General features: G+C 54.9%; 1 protein-coding gene across 3 annotated transcripts in view; it reads right to left on the reverse strand.

The window, feature by feature from the left end:
- Nucleotides 1–19,713, reverse strand: part of GTF3C1 (general transcription factor IIIC subunit 1) — a 65,922-nt gene that overhangs the window by 24,292 nt on the left and 21,917 nt on the right. For 2 of the 3 annotated variants that reach the window (XM_074322765.1, XM_074322763.1), the window contains exons 7-19: nt 16,727–16,888; nt 15,028–15,143; nt 13,640–13,952; nt 12,844–13,058; nt 9,992–10,128; nt 8,793–8,946; nt 6,228–6,331; nt 5,071–5,255; nt 3,370–3,648; nt 2,966–3,111; nt 1,597–1,694; nt 1,011–1,107; nt 708–885 (exon numbers count right to left, since the gene is read on the reverse strand). In XM_074322765.1, the coding sequence (XP_074178866.1) occupies nt 708–885; nt 1,011–1,107; nt 1,597–1,694; nt 2,966–3,111; nt 3,370–3,648; nt 5,071–5,255; nt 6,228–6,331; nt 8,793–8,946; nt 9,992–10,128; nt 12,844–13,058; nt 13,640–13,952; nt 15,028–15,143; nt 16,727–16,888 (2,184 nt within the window). The remainder of the gene's footprint in view (nt 1–707; nt 886–1,010; nt 1,108–1,596; nt 1,695–2,965; nt 3,112–3,369; nt 3,649–5,070; nt 5,256–6,227; nt 6,332–8,792; nt 8,947–9,991; nt 10,129–12,843; nt 13,059–13,639; nt 13,953–15,027; nt 15,144–16,726; nt 16,889–19,713) is intronic. The other variant, XM_074322764.1, reaches the window with a different exon arrangement.

The raw sequence follows: 19,713 nt of genomic DNA on the forward strand, positions 1-19,713 counted from the left end.
CTCGTTACCCATCGCTTACGGCCATGCAATGGCTTCCTGCGACGCAGAGAACAAACCTGAACTCCTCAGCATGCTTGGCCAGGCGACCAGAGTCTGGTTCCTCCCCACTTCGCAATCCCAGCCACCACGCTCCTTTCCACCCACGCCCGCCTCTTCTGTTTCTCCAACCATACTGGGGGCCTTCGCACTTGCCACTGGCCCTGCTGGAACATTCTCCCCAGCTCTGGGCACAGCTGGCTCGGTTTCGGCCTTTAAAACTTAGCTCAACTGTATCCTCAGAAAGGCTGCTCCTGACCACCCCGCCCAAATGCCCTCGACTCATCCATCACTGTTTCCCCCTCAGCACGCATCACTCTGGGTATGTGTGTGTTCACGTGTGTGTCTCTTCTCCGTGAGCAGGGAGTCCCCTGAGAGCAGCGACAGGCTGTGCTCTCATTGCTCGTGATCAGGCACAGGAAATGACACACGAGTGGTGCTGAAAAAACCAGCAAATAAAGACCAAGTGGCGCTGCCTGGGCTAAAGGGGCTTGGGGCTGGGAGCCCCCTATTTAAGGCCCACCACTCTCCTTCCTAAGGGAGCCCCAAGGACACGCCGGGCCTCTGGAGAGCAGCCTGAAAACCGTGACGACCACTCATCGTCTCCTGTAGCTCTAACCCCACTCATCCCACAAACAGGAGGGAAACGGGGCCACAGAGACAGACGGTACCTAACGGGGTGTTGAGGCAGACACACTGCAGATCAAACCAAAAGTTTTCCACGTCCTGCATGGAGTTCAGGACACAGAGGCGCCTCTCAAAGGGCCGGCTGCTTTGGGCGAGGTTGTAGTGCGGGTCACAGATGGTGGTGTCCACGATGACCGCGTGCTTCTTCAGGAAAATGAAGACCTGCGAGAGAGAGACAGAGAGGGGGGACTCGGTGGGGGCGGGGACCCTACCGTCAGTCTGGGCTCAGCCGTCTGCAGACTGCTCGGCAGTCAGGACCGCCTTCCCCTGGGCTCGGAGGACGTTACCTGATCTTTATCCTGAAACCTTTCTGTGGGACCGAACTGTAGCAGCCCCATGTAGCAGAGCCTCTGAAGGCTCTCCATCACCGAGAAAACGTAGCGTCTGGAAAACAGGGGAGGGGCTGTGGTCAGGGGTGGGCATCGGGGCTGAGGACGCACCTCACGGACTCCCCCCTTCTCCCCGGTGGGGCCTGGAGGACAGGCCTCAGGCCTGCACGATGCTGAGGCCCAAGACCCCACGTCCCGCACCCGACAGGGGCAACGGAGCACGGATCCTACACTGGGTGGGGCGGGGGGTTTAGGAAATAAAAGTAGCAAAAGGACAAAACCACATGAGCACCTTCCGTCTTTCTCAGCGGATTTTACTTTGAAAGAACCTTGAAATTAAGTAATAAAATGTTCCAGCCCGTACTTCCCTTGACTCTGGGCTTTATCTAGAAGGCTCCCAGGTGGCTGATGGAATGAAAACCTTGAGTCTTTCCACCAGGAAAAGGCAGGAACCTCTCCTCTGCCCAGTGAGCCGTTATTCAGAACCCTAAGCTCGAGGCCTGCTGGGAGGTCAGCCACTCCGCGTCTGTTCCCGGGGCCTCACCTCTTGTACAGAAGCTGCTGCCGGATGGGCCTGGGGAGAAAGCGGATCAGCGTGTGCTTCTTCAGAGGGTCGTTGAGAAACTCCTCGAGGTTGTCGACCTACGAGGCATGCGATGTACAGGTTCAGCTCACCCTCATGTCAGCCGGAATGAATTCCAAGAAGCGTGAGAACACATCCACCGCTGTTTTCTGGGCTGCAGCCTGTCTGAACCCGCCCACCAGCCCCTGGGGGACAGCGCACCCCTCCTTCTGTGCCCCCCTTTCTTCCTGCCCACCCCCCCTGGCCTCCCACATCTCTGCTTGCAGTCTTGTCACCCCTCCTTTCTAGCCACACTGCTCGGAGCCGTACCCAGGTGCCTTCAGATGCTCTGGTAGGTACAGACATTGCTGAAACATTTCTGGGGGACGATCTGGGACTATGTGCATTTATATTTTTAAAAAAGATGAAGAATGCTCATTCCCTTCGAAGCCAGTGATTTCTGTTTCTATTCTTACTACAAAGGAGCATTTTCGGAGCTTCCCACAAACAGGCCTACCAAATAGTAGTTGTCACATGTCATTTGTGATACTAAGAAACTAGGAATTAAATGTCCGAGAATAGAGCGTGGGGAAAATAAATTAGGGCACGTGCACAAGAAGGAATACTATGAATTTACTTAATATCAAGTTAAAACTTAATGATGTGGAAAATACAACATATTGTTCATTGGAAAGAACAGACAATAAAACAGTAAATACAGTACAGTCTCAATTCAGTTTTTACAAAAAGGGAGATCTCACTCACACTCACGCACATGGGTGTACACACAAACATGGCACAGGAACTAAAGACTGGAAGAAAAGGTACCAAAACACTAGCAGTGGTAGCTCTCTGAGTGATGAAGGTATGCGTATTTTCTATTTTCTTCTTTTTCTGTACTTACCGAATTTCTAAAAACATACTTTATTGTTACACCATAATTATTTGTCTGTTTTTCTATCTGTCTGTCTTCTGATTGATCTATCTAGAAGAACAGGTCCTTGAAGCATTTCCTTTGACCTACCAACCATTGTATCTCTCTCTCTCTCTCTCTCTCTCTCTCCCATCTCCTCCCTCCCTCCCTTCCTACCCCATCCATCCACCCATTAACCATCATCCATCCCACATCCATCCATCCATCCACCCACCATCCACCATCCATCCATCCATCCATCCATCATCCATCCATCCATCCATCCATCCATCCATCCATCCATCCTCCATCCATCCATCCCCCATCCCCCCATCCAGGCAACTGCAAGTCCTGAAGTATTTGCCAGACCTTGTGAGGTCACGCCCTCCAGCCTGGAGCTGAGGGACTAGCCTGTGACAGCCTGGGGGTCGCCATTACCTTGTAACTGACTTGCACAATCTGGATAAAGATGGAGAGTGGCAGGCAGAGGAGAATGTCGCTGATGAGAGCCCAGCCGAAGCCAAAGTCCCTGTGGACGGGGATGGGAGGGACATAGCGCATCCACGAGGCTTCATCCACGTAGACTAGGAGAAAAGCAGAGACAGGGTCCAAGTCAGGATGGTGACCTCACCTCTTAGGTCTCGGATTTTACCACACACTCGGGCAAACCCTAGTTGCCAGGCAGGTAGCCCAGAGGTTCAGATCGTTTGCCTTGTGTCTGTATTTCGATCAAGCCAGTGTGGGGACTCCGCCAGCTCAGCTGATGGGGACAGGACCCCCACGATGGCCCTCTGGGTTCTGCTGTTGCCAGCCAGCCGGCCGGCCTGCCTGGGGCGTCTCACCTGTCTCTGTGGCGAGCTCCACCTCGGCCTCCCTGAGGGCTTCGTCCTGGCTGTCTGCAGGTGGGGTGTCGGAGGGGGCCTCCAGGTCCTGCCCCGAGGCGGGCGGGGCTCCGGGCCGGCCCAGCCCCTGCTTTCCGGTTCTTTTTTCACTGCCGTCGCCCAGCTCCTCCACTCTGTTGTTGGCAGGGTGCCCGTAGATCAGGTACCAAAGAAACGTGTGGACCACCCGCAGGCGAGGCATTTTGGGCAGAAACCCTAGAGAACGCCCCAGTCCAGGAACTGAGGCAAGAAAGGGAGGGCAGTGCTTAAAAATTCCCATCGGTTCAATCCATCCCCAAACTATGTCCCAGGTGCCAGGGAAATACTCTTCCTCTCATGGAAGTGACTTTCTAGTGGGAAAGGGCAGACGATAACAAAATACCTAAACTGATGCATCAGATGGAAATAGCTGGTGCAGAGAATAAAGCAAGGGAGGGAGAAAGGGGGGCTGTGTTTCTACACGGAGGCCGGGAAAGGCCAGGGGGTGGGGGAGGCCCTGAAGGACGTCCACAGTCGGTGGTCGGTGAGTGACCAGGTGGGCCATGCAGTGGTCTGGGCTGTCCATCCCAGGGCACGTGTTAGGAGCCCGAGATGGTATGTGCCCGGCACATTCAGGGAAGGAACACGGAAGGGAGAGAACACAGGAGACCAGTGGACTGGAGAACGGCGCCACCACGGGGGGCGTGACAGACCACCACAGAGCACTCCTGGGTCGATGTGGGCTGTGTGAAATATTCCAAAATCTACATTCTTTAAAGCAGCTTATTTCTTTGTTGATTCAAACACAGTGTTCCTTGCCTTTCCCCAGTGAGAGAGGACAGGTGAGAGGCAAGGGAGACACAGGAACAGGGCAGTTAAGACAAGTGACCAGGGGCCCGTTGTCCCCGTCAGGTCTGGCTCATCTGAGGAAATGCTCGCTGCCTGCTATCTGCTTGAGTGGACGTGCTGCTCAGGTCTCTCCTTCAGTCTGGACTTTCTAACCGTGAAACCTTGAGAGTCAAGGCCACACCTGCGTGACTGGAGCCCTCGTAAAGGGAAGTCACACCAGTGGCCTCTGCTGCCTGGAATCCCCGAGGCTGCCGTGTCCCCCACCTGACAGAGGCCGGTGCCCTGGTCAGCCACCTTTGCCCTCCCCACCAGCACGCACGTTAAGGACAGGACATGAGCAAAGCACCGGTTAGAAAGCCCTGCCATCACACCTGCCCCGTGAATTTACATCAGAGCGGCTTGGTGGGGAGGAGGGAGGCGGCAGCTCTGCAGAGATCTGGTTCTGGGACAACGACATGGATGCTCCAACTCGCCAATGGCTGTAACTACCAGAGGCTTGTGGGGTCAGGAGAGGTAAAGATTTTCTGTGGTTCATGGAATATTCCAGCCCAAGGACGGTCAGTAGACAGAGTTCATCTCTGTGAATAATTCCTCACATTGGGATCTGGCAAAGTTTCATCTGAGTCTTGCAAGGTATGCTGGGATATGCTGGGCAAACGTCACTCCCCTCTTGCAGACGGAAGCTGACGCGGGAGCCCCACGTGACCCAGCCCATAATTCAGACCTGATTCTGACGGCAGCCCAGCGCTCAAATGTATAAGAAAGTGACTTAAATAGCACCACGCAAACAAGACATGAAACGCACGCAGACACTGACAAGAAGCTGCCTTTTACCTACAACAGGGTTGTAATTTTTAAGCTGGGTTATGCCCATTTTCTTGTCAGTTTTTTTCACCCGTCCACTCTCTGATTTAGAGGAAACATTCGCCTGGGAGCCTCTTGGTCCGCTCGGGTCTTCTTTTCCTTGGCTTTCTTCTTCGGCCTCCCCTTGAGGCGCTGGAGGCTGGGGCACTTTAATCCTACAGCCCAAATACAAGACTGATAAGACGTTGGAAAACCAAGACCTAAGAGGAAGGACTGGGTCTGCCCTCATCAATGACATGAAGCCTTTTGGTCCTGAGGTTTCAACTCAATTGCCAGTAGGGGTCAGGCAGATGGTGTAAATGAATACAATGTGCCAGGTCACTAGACATTTGGGGGTGATGGAGACTGTGGTAACCGGGAGAGTTCACCCCACCTACAATACAGCTGCTACCTTGCGAGAAATGGAGCCCTAGGTCTTCAGACACTTTTGTAAATGCCAGAAATCAGGAATCTGATGTGAAAATAACTGACTCAAAGCACATGTGACCAATGCATGGCAGGCCACATAAACCAGTGTCTGCAAGTCAGATGCAGGCCTGGGCTCACCCACAGGCCAGCTGTGGGTTAAACCCGGCTGGGAATTCTCTCCCACCCCTGAGTTTTCTCAGTCCATTACATGGTTTATGAATAAAATTAGAGAAGACCTCAGAAAGGCAACTCGAATCGTCTTTTTTGGTTTTTTCATTTTAAACTTTTATTTAAGTGTGTTTTTCCAGGACCCATCAGCTCCAAGTCAATTAGTTGTTTCAATCTAGCTGTGGAGGGCGCAGCTCACAGTGGCCCATGTGGGGACCGAACGGGCAACCTGGTTAAGAGCACCGCGCTCTAACCAACTGAGCTAACCGGCCGCCCTCGAATCGTTTTGAGACATTACGAGACTGAGCAAATTTCACACATCACAGGGCCTGTGATTTGGAACACTCTGCTCACAATTAGAATTAAAGATACGAGGATTTTCTTTTTCTTAAAGAATCCAGAAACTGGTCCTTGTTAGACTAGGGGGTCATGGACTGCAAACCCTAAACCAGCGAATTCACTGATGTTCCACAGAGTAAAGAAAGGGCGTTTGCGAAAGTGGCTTGGCTTCCGTGGTGGAGACACTGAGCTCTGTGGGTGCGGCCACTTGCCTGCTTGCTGTGCTGGAATTGGAGATCCGGAAACGGACCTGCTCAATGGCACTTCTCACCAGGGGGTCGTTCTGGTCCATGGAGGGGTGTACCACCAGGTCCACCTGTGGAGACAGCAGTGTCCCAAAGGGTGGGAGGGCAGGGGCGGGGCCGAGGGAGACTGAGCCCCACCGCTCGGCTCCTGTCCACACCTGTTCTCACTAACATGTCCAGAGGAGCCATGAGATGAGGACCCACTGAACGTTTGCCATTGTTTCTGGCATCAAAATCCCTCAAGTGACAGAGCAATAAAGCTCTGCCATCAGTAACGTGCTGCTTCACTCAAGTGAGAAATTCTGGCCTGAAAACAGCGGCCTTCCCAGCAAGCAGCCCCTCCCTGGGGAGTCACGGCCCACTGGTCTCGGCAGCCACCTGGTAGGCCGAAGCCCCGCCCCTGCTATCTGAGCGTTTCCCACAGTTGCTCATGGAGTCCTGAGGGTTTCCATCTGGAAAAGGTAAGCGGCTTTCATTAATCTCCCCTTCCTGAGAGTGTCGTCCTGGGACTCCCGCCAGGCGCGCTTCTAAGCTAACTGGCAGAGGATTTAGAGCTGCTTTTGTTGTTTTACCTTTTCCAAGGTACTGAAGCTGCACAGTTAGAGTGGTTAGCGTGTCATGAGAGAGAACGCAGGTGAGAAAGGGCAATAACTTGGTGGAGTTGAGCGGGAAGCTATGTGACAGCTCTGCCGTAGACGGCACGCACGACGGCCTGGGCCCCTGCAAAGCCAGGTCTCTCACTGGCAGGAGAGAGTAAGGTAAGGGTTTCTAAATGGGTCACTCCAGCCAGCAGGCTGCGTGCCAAAAATGGCCCGAGAGAGAGCCGGTCCCAGGGAACAGGCACAATGCCTGGAAGGGAATCCAAAGGTGGCCGTGGCATAGTCTCTTCTGCTCCGGTTGTGAAATAAGGACCCCTCCCCAACGCCTTGCCAACTTTTCTGGGGTTTTGGGAGGCTCCAATGAGATATAGTTAGGCAACACCCAGAGCACTGAAAAGTGCAATGCAAATATAAAGCATTTCTATTTGCCCACTTTCCACAGCCAAACGGCCCAGCTAAGTTCCGGAAAGCCCGATGGACAGGGCAGCCATCGGGGGATGCAGCAGCCGTGGCAAGGCTGCCGCCTACATGAAGCAACTCCGGCCAATGCGGCTCCAGGAGGCCAGGAAGCTGCCTGCAGCAGCAGAACTCTCAGTGCCACGCAAAGTGCCTTGGAGACACGAGCTGATTCTGGAGGCACAATACTACAGCCCTTCCCAGCTGAAAAAATGGGGTACCGCTTGGTGGTACTGTGGAGCCGGACCTGTTAGCAAGAGGCCCCCAAAGCTCGGCACCTTCATCTCTGAGGTTCTGTGGTCCTGTTTGCACCTGTGAGCCTCGCTCCCCACCCCGCCCCTGGCCTGCTCCCTCCGTTCTGCCTGGCAGACATGGGGCCAAATAAGAGCTGAGACATAGCGACCCCTTTGCCTGACTGCCCCTCTCCACTCAGAGTCCGGGCCCATTTTCCTGCCCCGAGAGGGCTGCCCGTCCCCAGACCTGCTCTGTGAAGACCAACAGAAATCCGAGGTATTGCAGCTGGTGGGCTGCTGGGGCTTTGTCCTGGAAAGAGATGGCAGCACAAGAACCGCCTGCCACTGCTCGAGGGAAGAGTGGCAGCTGGCAGGGGACGGAGAGCAAGGTCATGGGGACTCACAGCAGACACAGACACTGATGAGCGCTGCGGCCTGGGAACGGTAGCGACTGTGTTTCTTAAGTCACTTTTTGGACCGCTCTGTGTTTTTCAAATTTCAAATGTCTTCTTAATACATAAGATAAAGTGAAAAAACAAAAATGAGCTTACCAGCTTTTTAAAAACACAAAACGTCAAAGCAGAGCTTTCTTAAGGCAGAGATTTAAAATGTAGTCAGAAAAAAAAGGTCTGAAAATTACAAGGGACTGTCCTTTTGGTCCCAGGGCCCAGCTGGGTTCTCAAATTACTCCGACCCTGAGAAACGTATGCCAGGAATATGTGCAAAGGCGCTGAGCTTCCGTTGCTGTGGGAATGGCCTCAAACTTTCAATTTTATGGAAACGGATAAATTGAGACAGAAGAGATAATACTGTTCCCTATCGGACAACCCCAGCCGTGCATCCTAATTGAGTCTCTGCCATCATTTCCTCTGGGATATGCTTCCTCACATCTCTGTGGAAAATGTTCTTGCTGCTTAGCCCGAATTTTCCATCTCCTAAATGTTGCTTCACTTCCCCCGGGTCACCCTGCTAGGCGTCCGCGTGCCTCGCTTTCCCTCCTCGCTTTCGGGGCTGGCCGCCTGCCTCGGGCGGCACAAGCGGTGCTAAAATTCCAGCATGTTATTCCTCTTTTCCGTCTCCAGCTTGTTGGGATGGTCCCTGTGCCCCAGATCAGGAGGCATAATGGGAAATTCCGAGGTACTGACAACAAAGGACCGGCTGAAGCAGGACGGCGATACGGAGAGCTGGACAGGGAGACCCCCAGCCACCCCACTGGTCTGGGGGCTCGGGGGAGCCCGCGTTACCTTCTTCTTGATGCCGTCCTGAATGACCGTCGTCCGGTACAGTCTCAGCAGGCCTTCCTCGGACAGATTGCGCACCAGCCGTACGATGGACTTCTTACAGCACTTGGTGGACACGCCCTCCTGCTTCTCCTGGTCCATGATCATCTTCTGAATCCTGGGCCGTCACAAAAGAAGCCGTTAACATCGCCAGTCTCCACACGGAAGGCCCTTCTCCACCCAGGCGCGTGAGGAGGGCTAACGGTACCTACCCAGCAGGAACCCGGGAAGAAGTAAAAGGGGTGTCACCATTGGAAGGGCAGCTTCTTGAGAGGTTAAGAGCATCTCCCTTTGGGATAAGTCGTTAGCTAAAGACAAGCCACGACTGGCTGCGGGCTCCCGTTCTGAGCTTTTCACCAGGAACTGATTTGTGACAATGATTTGTGTCACATGATTTGTGACAACCATGGCAGGGAACCTGAGTGCCATGATGGAGATCTCTCTTTACCAAGTCTGCACGCCAGCTGAGCTTCCGCTGAGGAACGTTCCCGTTTACCACTGTCGACACCCTCAATCAGAAGCTCTTTCTGATTTTTTTCCTCACACATCTCTCTAGATCTTACTGAGTCACTATGGTGAGGTTTCTAGATAACCGATCAGAATGGCAGGCCCAGAAGGGACGTTAGAACACCTAGCAAACCCCTCACTGCACAGAAGAGGGGACCTCGGCAGCAGTACGTGCAGACAGCCTCCCCATGGCCTCGTTAGAGGCTGCTTCTCATCGAGTGTCTTTCACACTGGATGCCTCCAGGACATGGTGGTGACCGTGGGTTAGAGGGACCACAGCTCCGTGGGAACAGAAGTTCTACTTGTGTCTTTTTTGTTCTGGCTTTCATATAAGGCTTTGGCTGATGCCATTACCTGCCTCGGTTTCTTCTTACCCCTTCGCTACCACCAAATCCCAAGGAAGGAGAAAAGCACGTGCCCTTTCCTCAGAACTCCGATTTTGTGCGCAATCACCTCTCCCTGTTTAGTGTATTGCTATTCCTCACTGTCTACACTTGTCAAACCACAGAAACAAACTAACGCTTTCTACCACAAAGGGAGACTGAGACTCTCTGCAGGGGAAGGGAGACAAGTGCCTCTCGGTCCTGCCCAGGCCTGTGATGACTAACTGGCACGAGGTGAGTTCTCGGTGCTGACACACACGGCTCGCTCCTTACGTGAACAAGCTCTCGATTAGGCGGAGGTTGGTGACGGCTTCTATGATGAGATTCCTGCGTTTCAGCAGTCGGTAAGTCTCATGGGGTTTGTCTTGGCCTGTGCCATGCTTCCCGGTCTTCTGGGAACTGCTACCGTCCTAGAATGGGGACCAAAAGCACAACCACTCAGCACTGTTTGTTCTGGGCCCGGACCCCACTCTGCGGTGCACGCCCCCTCCCTGGGGAATTTCCATGCACATGTTTTAGGAAGGAAGTGAAAAGGGCTGTTTCCCTGACAGGATTCCATCACCCCACTATTTCTCGATGCGCCAAAATGGAGGAGACATCTGCGAGCAGAGGACTCCGGAACTTTAGGAAGGTCGGCTGCAATCAGGACGGAAACTAGAGGTGGGTGCTATGGTGCTTTTAAAGCAGCAAAAAGCAGTCATTCGGTTTTCTCTTGGTTCTTCCCCAGTGGAAGGAAGAAACTCGCAGACCGAGGATGACCCCAGCCCGTCACTCCAGGAGGCTCTTTTCATCAGAAACTCTCAACCACCCCATTACGGGTCCCGCTTACGGAAGAGGCCAGCAGGGCTCAGGGAGGCTCAGTGACCAGCCATGGTCACGGGGCGCTAATGTGCGCCAGGACAATTCTGCCCCACGCACGGGCTTCCGACTCCAAGGCTAGGAAACCACGGGAAGACTCTCTGGAGTGAGAGAAGACAGAAGGAGAGACAGGCTTCTGGGTCCAGGACAGACAGCCCATCCCAGGTCAACAGGGATGAGAGGTGAAGGGAAGACGGAGGGAGGAGAAAGATCAGTGTTCTTGCCCTCTTCTCCCTGCCAAACGCCCCTTCTCTTTCTGGCTCCTGTCTGTCTTCTGGGAGCCTAAATGGGTGTGTCCCCACAGCTCTCAGGTCAGACAATGGTACAGCCCAAATGTGCACACTGACAGGGCAGGAAGTCCAGAGACTAACACATTCCTTGCAAACCGCTCAGCACAAATCAGCGAGCGCCACGTGGCAGCCCAGGGACCGTCTTGCTGGATGCCCTCCTCGATTTCAGGAGAGTGAGCACTGTGCTGAAGGAGGGGACTCTTTAGTTTTCTTTTGCATTTCAAAGCAAACATTTGGAGGAGAAGCACATGAGTAAATGTGGCCACTTTCATGGGTCTGCTGGAGAGCAAAGTACAAATACGCTTTGCGGAGTGAACTTAGCACTTTTTTTTAATACAAAAGAAGGACGAGATCCTGCCATGGCTTTGGGAACGGATTTCTAAGACAAAGAGAAAGAGCTGCGCTAGGAAGCAACAGGAGTCCTAGGACCTGGAGGGAGATACATGGGCCAGATTAGAAGGTGCAAAGAGGGGGAGGGTGAAGAAAGCAGGTAAACCCTTGGGAACCTGCTGGGATCCACCTGGCGGCAGCCCAGGTTCTTCAGTTACAGACAACACCAGTCATGAGTTACGGCATCCAATCAACAAGGAAAGAGCTAAACGGTTCTAGAAAAATCCACAGAAACCCTTCCCCAGCCCACACCCCCTCACATCTGCTTGACAGGTCTCCAGACAGAAAGGGAGAAGCCAGGACAGGGTGGGACCGCCACGCACGTGGGTGGGTTCTGGTGCTCCCTGGGTCAGGAACTGAGCAGGCCTGTTCTCCGTCCCTGGGCCCTCACTCACCTGCTCCAGACCAGAGCTGACATGAGCTTACAGGGCTGTCGTGACGTCTGAACAAAACAGCAGTGACAGCATGAAAAGCCACCTGATCACAGGTCTGTGCTGTGCGGGGTGCCGCCTCTGACAGTTTCTAAAGTGCAAGAGGCCCCACGGCAGCATCTGAGGCGCTTCCAGGTGACAGAGGACAGTGAACTGAATTATATAATGAGAAAGGGGTTCCTGTGTCAACTGCCTTTTAATTGGTCTAATGACACTGATGGCTTGAGTCGGCTGCATTGCTAACCCTCTGACAGACAGTGGTATCCGGCCAGAAAGTACTAACATTTCAGTTTTATTTTCTTCCGTCTACTTTATGGTTTACCTTCTTTCTACGGCCTTTCATGGAGGGCAGGGTTCTCAGCTCTGGCACTGCCAACATTTGGGGCAGAATGATTCTCCATTGCGGGCTGTCCGGCACATTGTAGGTTATTTCACAGCCTCCCTGGCCTCCACCCACTCGATGCCAGCAGTACCCTGTCCCTTGAGTTGTGGCAATGAAAAATGTCTCCAGACATTGCCAAATGTCCCCTGGGGCGGCAAAACCGGTCCAATGTGAGAACCAATGATATAAATGGCTCATACAAATTTCCCTCCGAAATAAAATGAAGTAAAAAAGAGTAACCTGTTGGAAGTCTAGAAACTCTAATAGTGCAGGTGATTTCTGGAAGGGCAAGGTTGCGTGCAGATGGCATGTAAGGGAGCAATGGGGTTCCCCCCAGAGACCACCAGTCCCCGGCCTGGCACGGAGCAGGCACTCGGCATCTGGTGCTTCTCCATTGGGGGCTGCTGCTGTTGTGATGCTTATGCTCTTGACCACGCCCCCACAAGGAGCACGCTCTTGACCTTGCCCCCACAAGGAGCACTCTCTTGACCACGCCCCCACGGGGAGCACGCTCTTGACCTCGCCCCCTCCGGGAGCACGCTCTTGACCATGCCCCCACGGGGAGCACGCTCTTGACCTCGCCCCCACGGGGAGCACTCTTGACCACGCCCCCACGGGGAGCACGCTCTTGACCTCGCCCCCACAAGGAGCACGCTCTTGACCACGCCCCCACAAGGAGCACGCTCTTGACCTCGCCCCCACAAGGAGCACGCTCTTGACTTCGCCCCCACAAGGAGCACTCTCTTGACCACACCCCCCACGGGGAGCACTCACCTTTGGGTTTTCGAGCTTCACCTCTTCGATCACAGCTATGTTGCCACTGCTACTCTTCAAGCAGTTGCAGTCAAAGGACACGCTGGGGTCTGAGGAGCTGCTGGTGTCCAGGACGGTGTCACAGCTGACGGAGCTCCGGCATGCTTTGTCCTCCGCAGCTCCTGGGGACCAAGACGGCTGCTTCTTCAACGGACGTAGGTTTCCTTTCCACCTGCCTGCAGCGGAGGGCGGGAGTAGAACGAATGAATGCACTGCAGCCTCATCAGAGGGCAGAGTGAGAGGGGCATTGAGGCTCGGTAGCCAGACCAGACCCACCCACCCCGGCCAAGGACTCCATGAGGTCAGTTTCAAGGTGAGGGCAGTGGACCAAGTGAGTAGTGCGTGGCCCCCCTCTTAGCGGGATACCGGATTTGCAAATCTGTCATTGGCAGCACCCTCTGCACATGTAAAACAAGCCTTCTATAACTCAATTGAAAACCTGAGGGATTCTTAGGTTACTGGAGGGAAGAGATAGAGGAGGTTTATGGAATTCCATCCCTTGAATAGTGAAAACACAACAAAACGTTTGCCGAGGAGAAGTGACGCGCAAGCAGCCAGGATACAGATCCCATGACCATCTCCTCCAAACGTTTGATGACGTGAAGCATGTGACTCCCACGGGTCTGAATTAGGACAGCACTGAGGACATCCTCAGATGTCTGCTGACCCAAATGGGCTATTTTGTGAAGACACCCGGAGCCGGCTGGGAGGGGCGGCAGCTCAGATGGAGGACCCCCTTCCCCCGGGGAGCCCCTACCCTTGGTGGGGGTGGAGTGGTGAGGCCGGGGCCTGAGACCTGCGCTCGAGGAGGACTTCACATCCCCTCGGGGCCCTCGGCATCTCCTCTTGCTGCGGCTGCCCCTCTCCTCCTCACTGTCCGACTCGGAGAGGAAAGTGTCATCTCCTTCAGGCAGGGGGGACTCGTCGGGCACGGAGGCCAAGCTCACGGTGGTTAGCAGCTCGTTGCGGGCTTTCTCCCGTTTATACTGCCGGCTGAGGTCGCTCTCCTCCGCGAACACGCAGGAGATGTATTTGGTGGTCCGCTGCCGCCCTTCGTCTTCCATGAATCCCTGGGGAGAGGTGTGTTTAATTATACTCAGAATGGTGGCGCTGTAACACACAGGCGTGCGGCTGGCCCAGGGGTCTGCGGGGTCTGTTTCATATTATTCCTGCCTTCACCTGCGTCTCCTCCATCTTTCCACCAGGGCCAGGCCCCAGTGATGCTCCCTCACAGGTCTCCCTGCCTCGTTACCTACCCCTCAGGTCCTGCTTCCACAGGCCTCTCGGAGATAGTTTGCTAAACTGCAATGCTGGATGTGTGTCTGCCCTACAAGACCACGCGTTCCTGGAGGGCAGGGTCCCAACTTGGTCTTCCCCACGTCCCCAGGGCCTGGCTCAGGACTAGGCCCAAGAGAAGTGGGTAATAAGGAGTGTCTACAGAATCTGACAGCTCAGAGCTGCTGGCGAGTCAGGGTCAGGCGGTCACGTGCTCCATTCAGCCACTGCCATGGGGACTGAGGATGAGGTTGTCACCAGTCCACACTCATTCTATCTCTTAGGACAGGAACAGGGGCTCTCCCAGGGCCCTCCATGGCACAAAGAGTAACATTTTTATATGCCAACCACATGCCAAGTGCCCTGCAATCATTAGCTCGACTCTAATACTGCCTCTCGGCAAAAGGGCCCAAGAGCTCACGAGAGAGAAGCATAAAAGGCTGCGATGCAGGGCTGAGCCTGACAGGGGACACCGGACCTGCAGAGGGAGCCAGACGAGTAACATAACAGACAGGGGCCCCCACGTGGGGCCCGTGAGCCCTGGGGAGCAGCTGCGTGGTCTGGGGGCTCGGATGCCAGCAGCCTCAGCCGGCTCCCCACACGGGAAGGTGCTCCTGTGCTGCCATGTCTCCTGCTGACTTTGCAAAACTGACAACTCAGTTAGTTTTTAAAGAGTGAAAACCGACAAAAACCAGTGAGGGGAGACATGACACGCCCGTGGGCTGTTTGGCCCCGGCCAGCCCCCTCTCTGCCTCCTTGACGGAGACGGCAGGCCCACCTTGTTAGCCGGCCGGCCGAGACATTCCTCCACAATCGCACCCTGTCCAAGTGCAGACCGTGAATTGTGGGAGGGCCCGCATGCAATGTTACCTTGACGACTTTGAATCTCTGAAGAAGACGACACAGCATTCTTGCTTCCAGTTTTCCCACATTCATGGCCACTCGGATTTCAGCTTGGGAAATTCCTTTTGTGCCTCTGCGCTCAACTGTGTGAAACAAAATCCTTGAACCCCAACCTCCGCAAAGAGGCACGTTGTGCACAAGTCAAGTCCATTTCTACCCAAATTTGTAAAGCAGACATTTCAAAGCAGTGAGACCAACCAACAGAGCAAAATACATGCCTCCTCTCCCCTGCCCCACCCGAGACTCTCTGAGCACTAATCCTAACAGCCACTTCTAAGAGCTTCCCATGGGACGCCTCCAGGTCAAAACAGCCAGTGTCAAGTGTCACTGCTCATCTATTACGTTCCATCTTCTCACCCAGTAGCAGGAAATCGGCCCTTTCACATGAACGGACTTTTTCAGATACATGAAATTCACCCTTTTAAAAAGCATCAGCGTAATTTTTAATGAACTTGGAAGATGTCCCTGCCCTCTCGGGAGACCCAGAGACATTGTGGCCACCGATGGCTGCATTGTCCTGTACCCGTTGCCAGCCTGCAGGGACCACGTGTGGGAGGGAATGACGCCACCTGGCCCCGTCTACGTGGCCAGCAGGTGACTGCTCTCGTACCTGCTCTGTCTAGTCTGTCGCCTGCTGCCCTGCCGCATGGTCACTGCTCAGTGTTACTGCACCTCCAAAGAGCCCTTTTAAATTTACTGCTCTACTGGGGCTGGGAACGAGGGAGGAGGCCGGCAGGAGTGGGGTGCGGTGGCAGCGAGTCCCTCCAGTAAAACACCGAGCTATAGGGCAGACTTGGTGATAGGAATATTCCCCCACCCGACTTCCTGATTCATCACACACGTAAGGCTGCGAGGTAAGACCAATCTGGGCAAAGGAGGTTTTGCCATGTTGTACATGTAGAAAACTAAACATCAGAATGAAAAGGTGGCTAGCACGTGTTCCCACACGGAACGAGTAACCCGGTGGGGATGAAAGGGTTAAGGGCAGCTATTCCCAAACTGTGTTCCAAGGAACCCAGTCTGGGTGATGTTCAGGGTTAAACTGCCGACAGCGCCCCAGAAAAGCTGTGCCGACTTGCCCGTGTGTCGCTAGCTGCTGCCCGTCACATCTGCTGCCACCTCACCTCCACTCTGTCCTCCTGCCCACAGGGACCTGCGGCCACAGCATCCACGACACTGGGTCACTGCCTTCTTACATCGCTTTTAGGGGCTCTAGTGGAAGGGTGAGGAACGAGGGGACAGATCTCCCCCACTTCATCACTGGAATTCTTAGCCTGCCGTGACTCCAGACCAGTGTGAGACGGTGGCAGGGGGCTCGCAAATCTCTGAGCGATAACACGAATCACTCATGTTTAAAGTGCTATTGACATACCAGGCACCGTGCCAAATGTCTCAATCCTATTCCTCATGTAGCCCTCATTACATGCTGGGATGGATATCACCCCCATTTCGCAGATGAGGAAACCGAGGCTTGGAGACCTTGCTTCGAGTCACAGAGCTAACAAGTGGCACAGCAAGGCTTCAAATCTGATCCGAAAGCCTGGACCCTGCCAGGGAACCACGGTGCTTCCCTCTGCGTTATAGGCTCAAGAGCACAGCCCTTGTGACACGCGGGCAAAACATTTCTCAGCACAAAGGCTCAGGACGCATGCGCCCAGTGACCTACTGAGCTCGTAGGTCTGCGTGAGCATGTCCCGCTCGTACACGACGTCCACGGGAGGCACTGCCTTGGAGATGACCTCCTCGTCCTCGTCGTCGTCCTGGTCGTCCTCCATCTTCCGTTTAAACTCCTTCAGCAGCTTGAGGCAGCGCACCATGACGTCAGTCCCTGGGAACACAGCACATGTCTGCCGGGAACGACCGTGTCGTGTAGGGGGAGGTGACATCAGCAGGGACAGGGAACCAGCCAGAGGCCACACACAGCACCGGGTTTGGAACGTGCCCAACGGCCGTGGGGCACAAGACCTAAACATGTCGCCCATAAGCCGCTTTTCGTTTTTAATATAATTAGGGGACGAAGAAATGCAGAGGAAGGACGAGGGGCCGTGTTAGTCCGCGGAAAGAGACGGCAGCCTCTGCTTGACACAAGCTCGGTGCCCGTCTGTGCACGTCGTCGCCCCGGCCCCCAGACCAGGGCCCGCACACAGCAGGCATGAGTGGGGTTGTGGAAAGAAAGAAAATGACCTTTTCCCGGTGGGCTGGTTCCCACTGCCGGGAGGTGTGGGGCAGCGCGAACGGGTTCCACAACCCTTCTCAGCCATTTCCGAGGCCTTTTAACCCAGTGATTCCAAGTGTGGCAATTTAGTCCAAGAAAATCGCACAAAGAGAGATGAAAGCTGCCACTCTGACAGGTCCACACAGCACTCTGGACAGCGCTTGCTTTCCTGAATAACATCAAACAGCAGCAGAGGGGGACTAGGTGGCAGTACCCAGACAAGCCACCACGCCCTGCGGGCTGCCTGCCTCCCAACGATCACACGGCACCTCTACTCGACCCCCAAAAGCACAATGGAGGACAAATGACAGTGTGTGCCTCTGGCTGGAACAAGAGAGAGAGAGGTACAAGGGAAAGCAAAAACATCTGGACACTTTACATGTGAAAACTCACTGGATCCTGACAAACCCAGAAGGCACTTTAGAGTCGAAGAAACTGAGGTACAGAGAGGTACAGTACCTCATTCCAGCATCCAACAGCTTGCAAGTGTCGGGGACAAAGTGACTCAGGCAGGGTCACAGGTCTCCAACGTGGGAGAAATGGTTCTGCCCTAAGGTGTCCTATGATATGTGACAGTGGTGACGAAGAAGAACGCCCCTCAGGGACGTCCACGCCCCAAGTCCCAGAGCCTGTGAACGCTACCGTCTGTGGCAAAGGGACTCGCAGGTACGATTAAGGTGCGGCTTTGTCTGTGGTGGTCAAGGATCCTGGACTATCGTAGGTTATGCGAGGGGCCCAATGGAATATGAGAAGAGTCCTTGGAAGAGAGAGGAGGAGGGTCAGAGGGAGAGACTGGAAGACGCGATGCTGTTGGCTTTGAAGATGGAGGAAGGGACCCTGAGCCAAGGAATGTAGGAAGCTTCTAGAAACTGGGAAAGGCCAAGACACGGATCTGTCCTAGAGCCTCTGGAAGGAACACAGCCCTGCGACAGCTTGATTGGAGCCTGTGACACCCATGTTAGACTCTCACCCCCAGAACTTTTCTCGTGGCGAAGTCTGCAGTAACTGTCACGGCAGGTTCTGCACCAGCTGTCACCAGCACACCGAGGTGCAGAACCCGTGGTACCACCACACAGAAGGGTGACAACAAAGCTGGTCTCTGCAGCCCAGAGTCCCCCTGCAGGAGCTGTGGCCACGGAGGGCCGTCCTGTGGGGTGTGACAGGCCCACACCAGAGCACGCAGACTACGGTCTGAGCGAGGTCAAGTCCAACCACCCCGGCCAGGGCAGGGGCGTCTCGTGGGGACAGAACACGTGGCTGGCTTGCAGGTGAAGGTCACAACATGTCAGGGCCCTGGACTCGTCAGTCTTACCCTCAGAACAAGCTCCGCTGACGCTCACTCAGCAGAACGCCCCAGGAGGCCCACTGGCGGCCAGGTGGGCAGCCCCCGGCCACAGGCGTGGTCCTCAGGCATCAGCTGGAGCTGACCCCTCCCACTCTCCGGGGTGACAGAAAAGCCCTCATTCAGGACCTGTCCATAGGCTGGGTCATGGCGCCTGCGCCCTCCTCCCAGGCTCTCCTGCTTCCATGGCTGTGCCCGTGTGCCAAGCACCAGCTTTCTCCCTCCCAGGAGGAGAGACATGGGGATGAGGGGACGCTTGGGCCCATCTGTATGGGTGAGAACTATTTCAAGCCTCGGTGACCAGCACACCCCGCACACGGCCAGGACACTGACCACCACGCCATCCCCACTGGCTTGTCTCTGTCCTCTACTCACACCCTTTCCGCACCCCTCACCCCCTCATCTCACCCGTAAGGTGGCGCTCACAGCACGGCCTACAGCTCCTGGGGACAAACCTCCTACCATGTCTCGAAAGTGAGCCGTGCGTCAGCTCTCCACGCGTCACACCAGCCAGCTCTCACCAGCCTTAGGGGGTGGGTTCTGCCACCCCGTTCACACTTACAGAGCCAAAGCAGCTAAGGATTTGCCCAGACTGCCACCCTTCAGCAAGCGAGGCCCTGGGGTACACAGGGCATCAGAGCCCAGGTCCTGCACCTTTGACAACATATGGCCTCGAGTGGAAAGGTGTCCACGTGACCGGGAGCAGCGGTGACCGGGAACAGCGGTGACGGGGGCCAGGGATGCTGGCTTCTGCGTGAGCAGCGGGTAGAGTGTGGACCCACACGCGCTCAGCAACAGCCCAGCGCTGTCCCTTCCTCTCCGTGTTAGCTTCCTGAAAAGGTCCTCAGCCAAGAAAAGACACGCAGAACGGCCCAAGTGGAGGAAAAGCATTACGTAGGTGCACGGACACAGAGGGCGACCAAAGAAAAACGCTCAGGGGCTCAGCCTCCGCCCTGAAATCCACACAGCGCCCTCCGTTCCCTCGTCTCTGCCCTACAGCAGGGTTGCCTGTCCCATCAAGAGCCGTCGCCAAATGGCACAGCCGCCTCCTCTGCTGACAGCCAGACAGAGAGACGGGCTCCAAGGGCATGCAGAC

This window comes from Rhinolophus sinicus, linkage group LG18, assembly GCF_036562045.2.
Source record: "Rhinolophus sinicus isolate RSC01 linkage group LG18, ASM3656204v1, whole genome shotgun sequence".
Taxonomy (NCBI): Eukaryota; Metazoa; Chordata; class Mammalia; order Chiroptera; family Rhinolophidae; genus Rhinolophus; species Rhinolophus sinicus.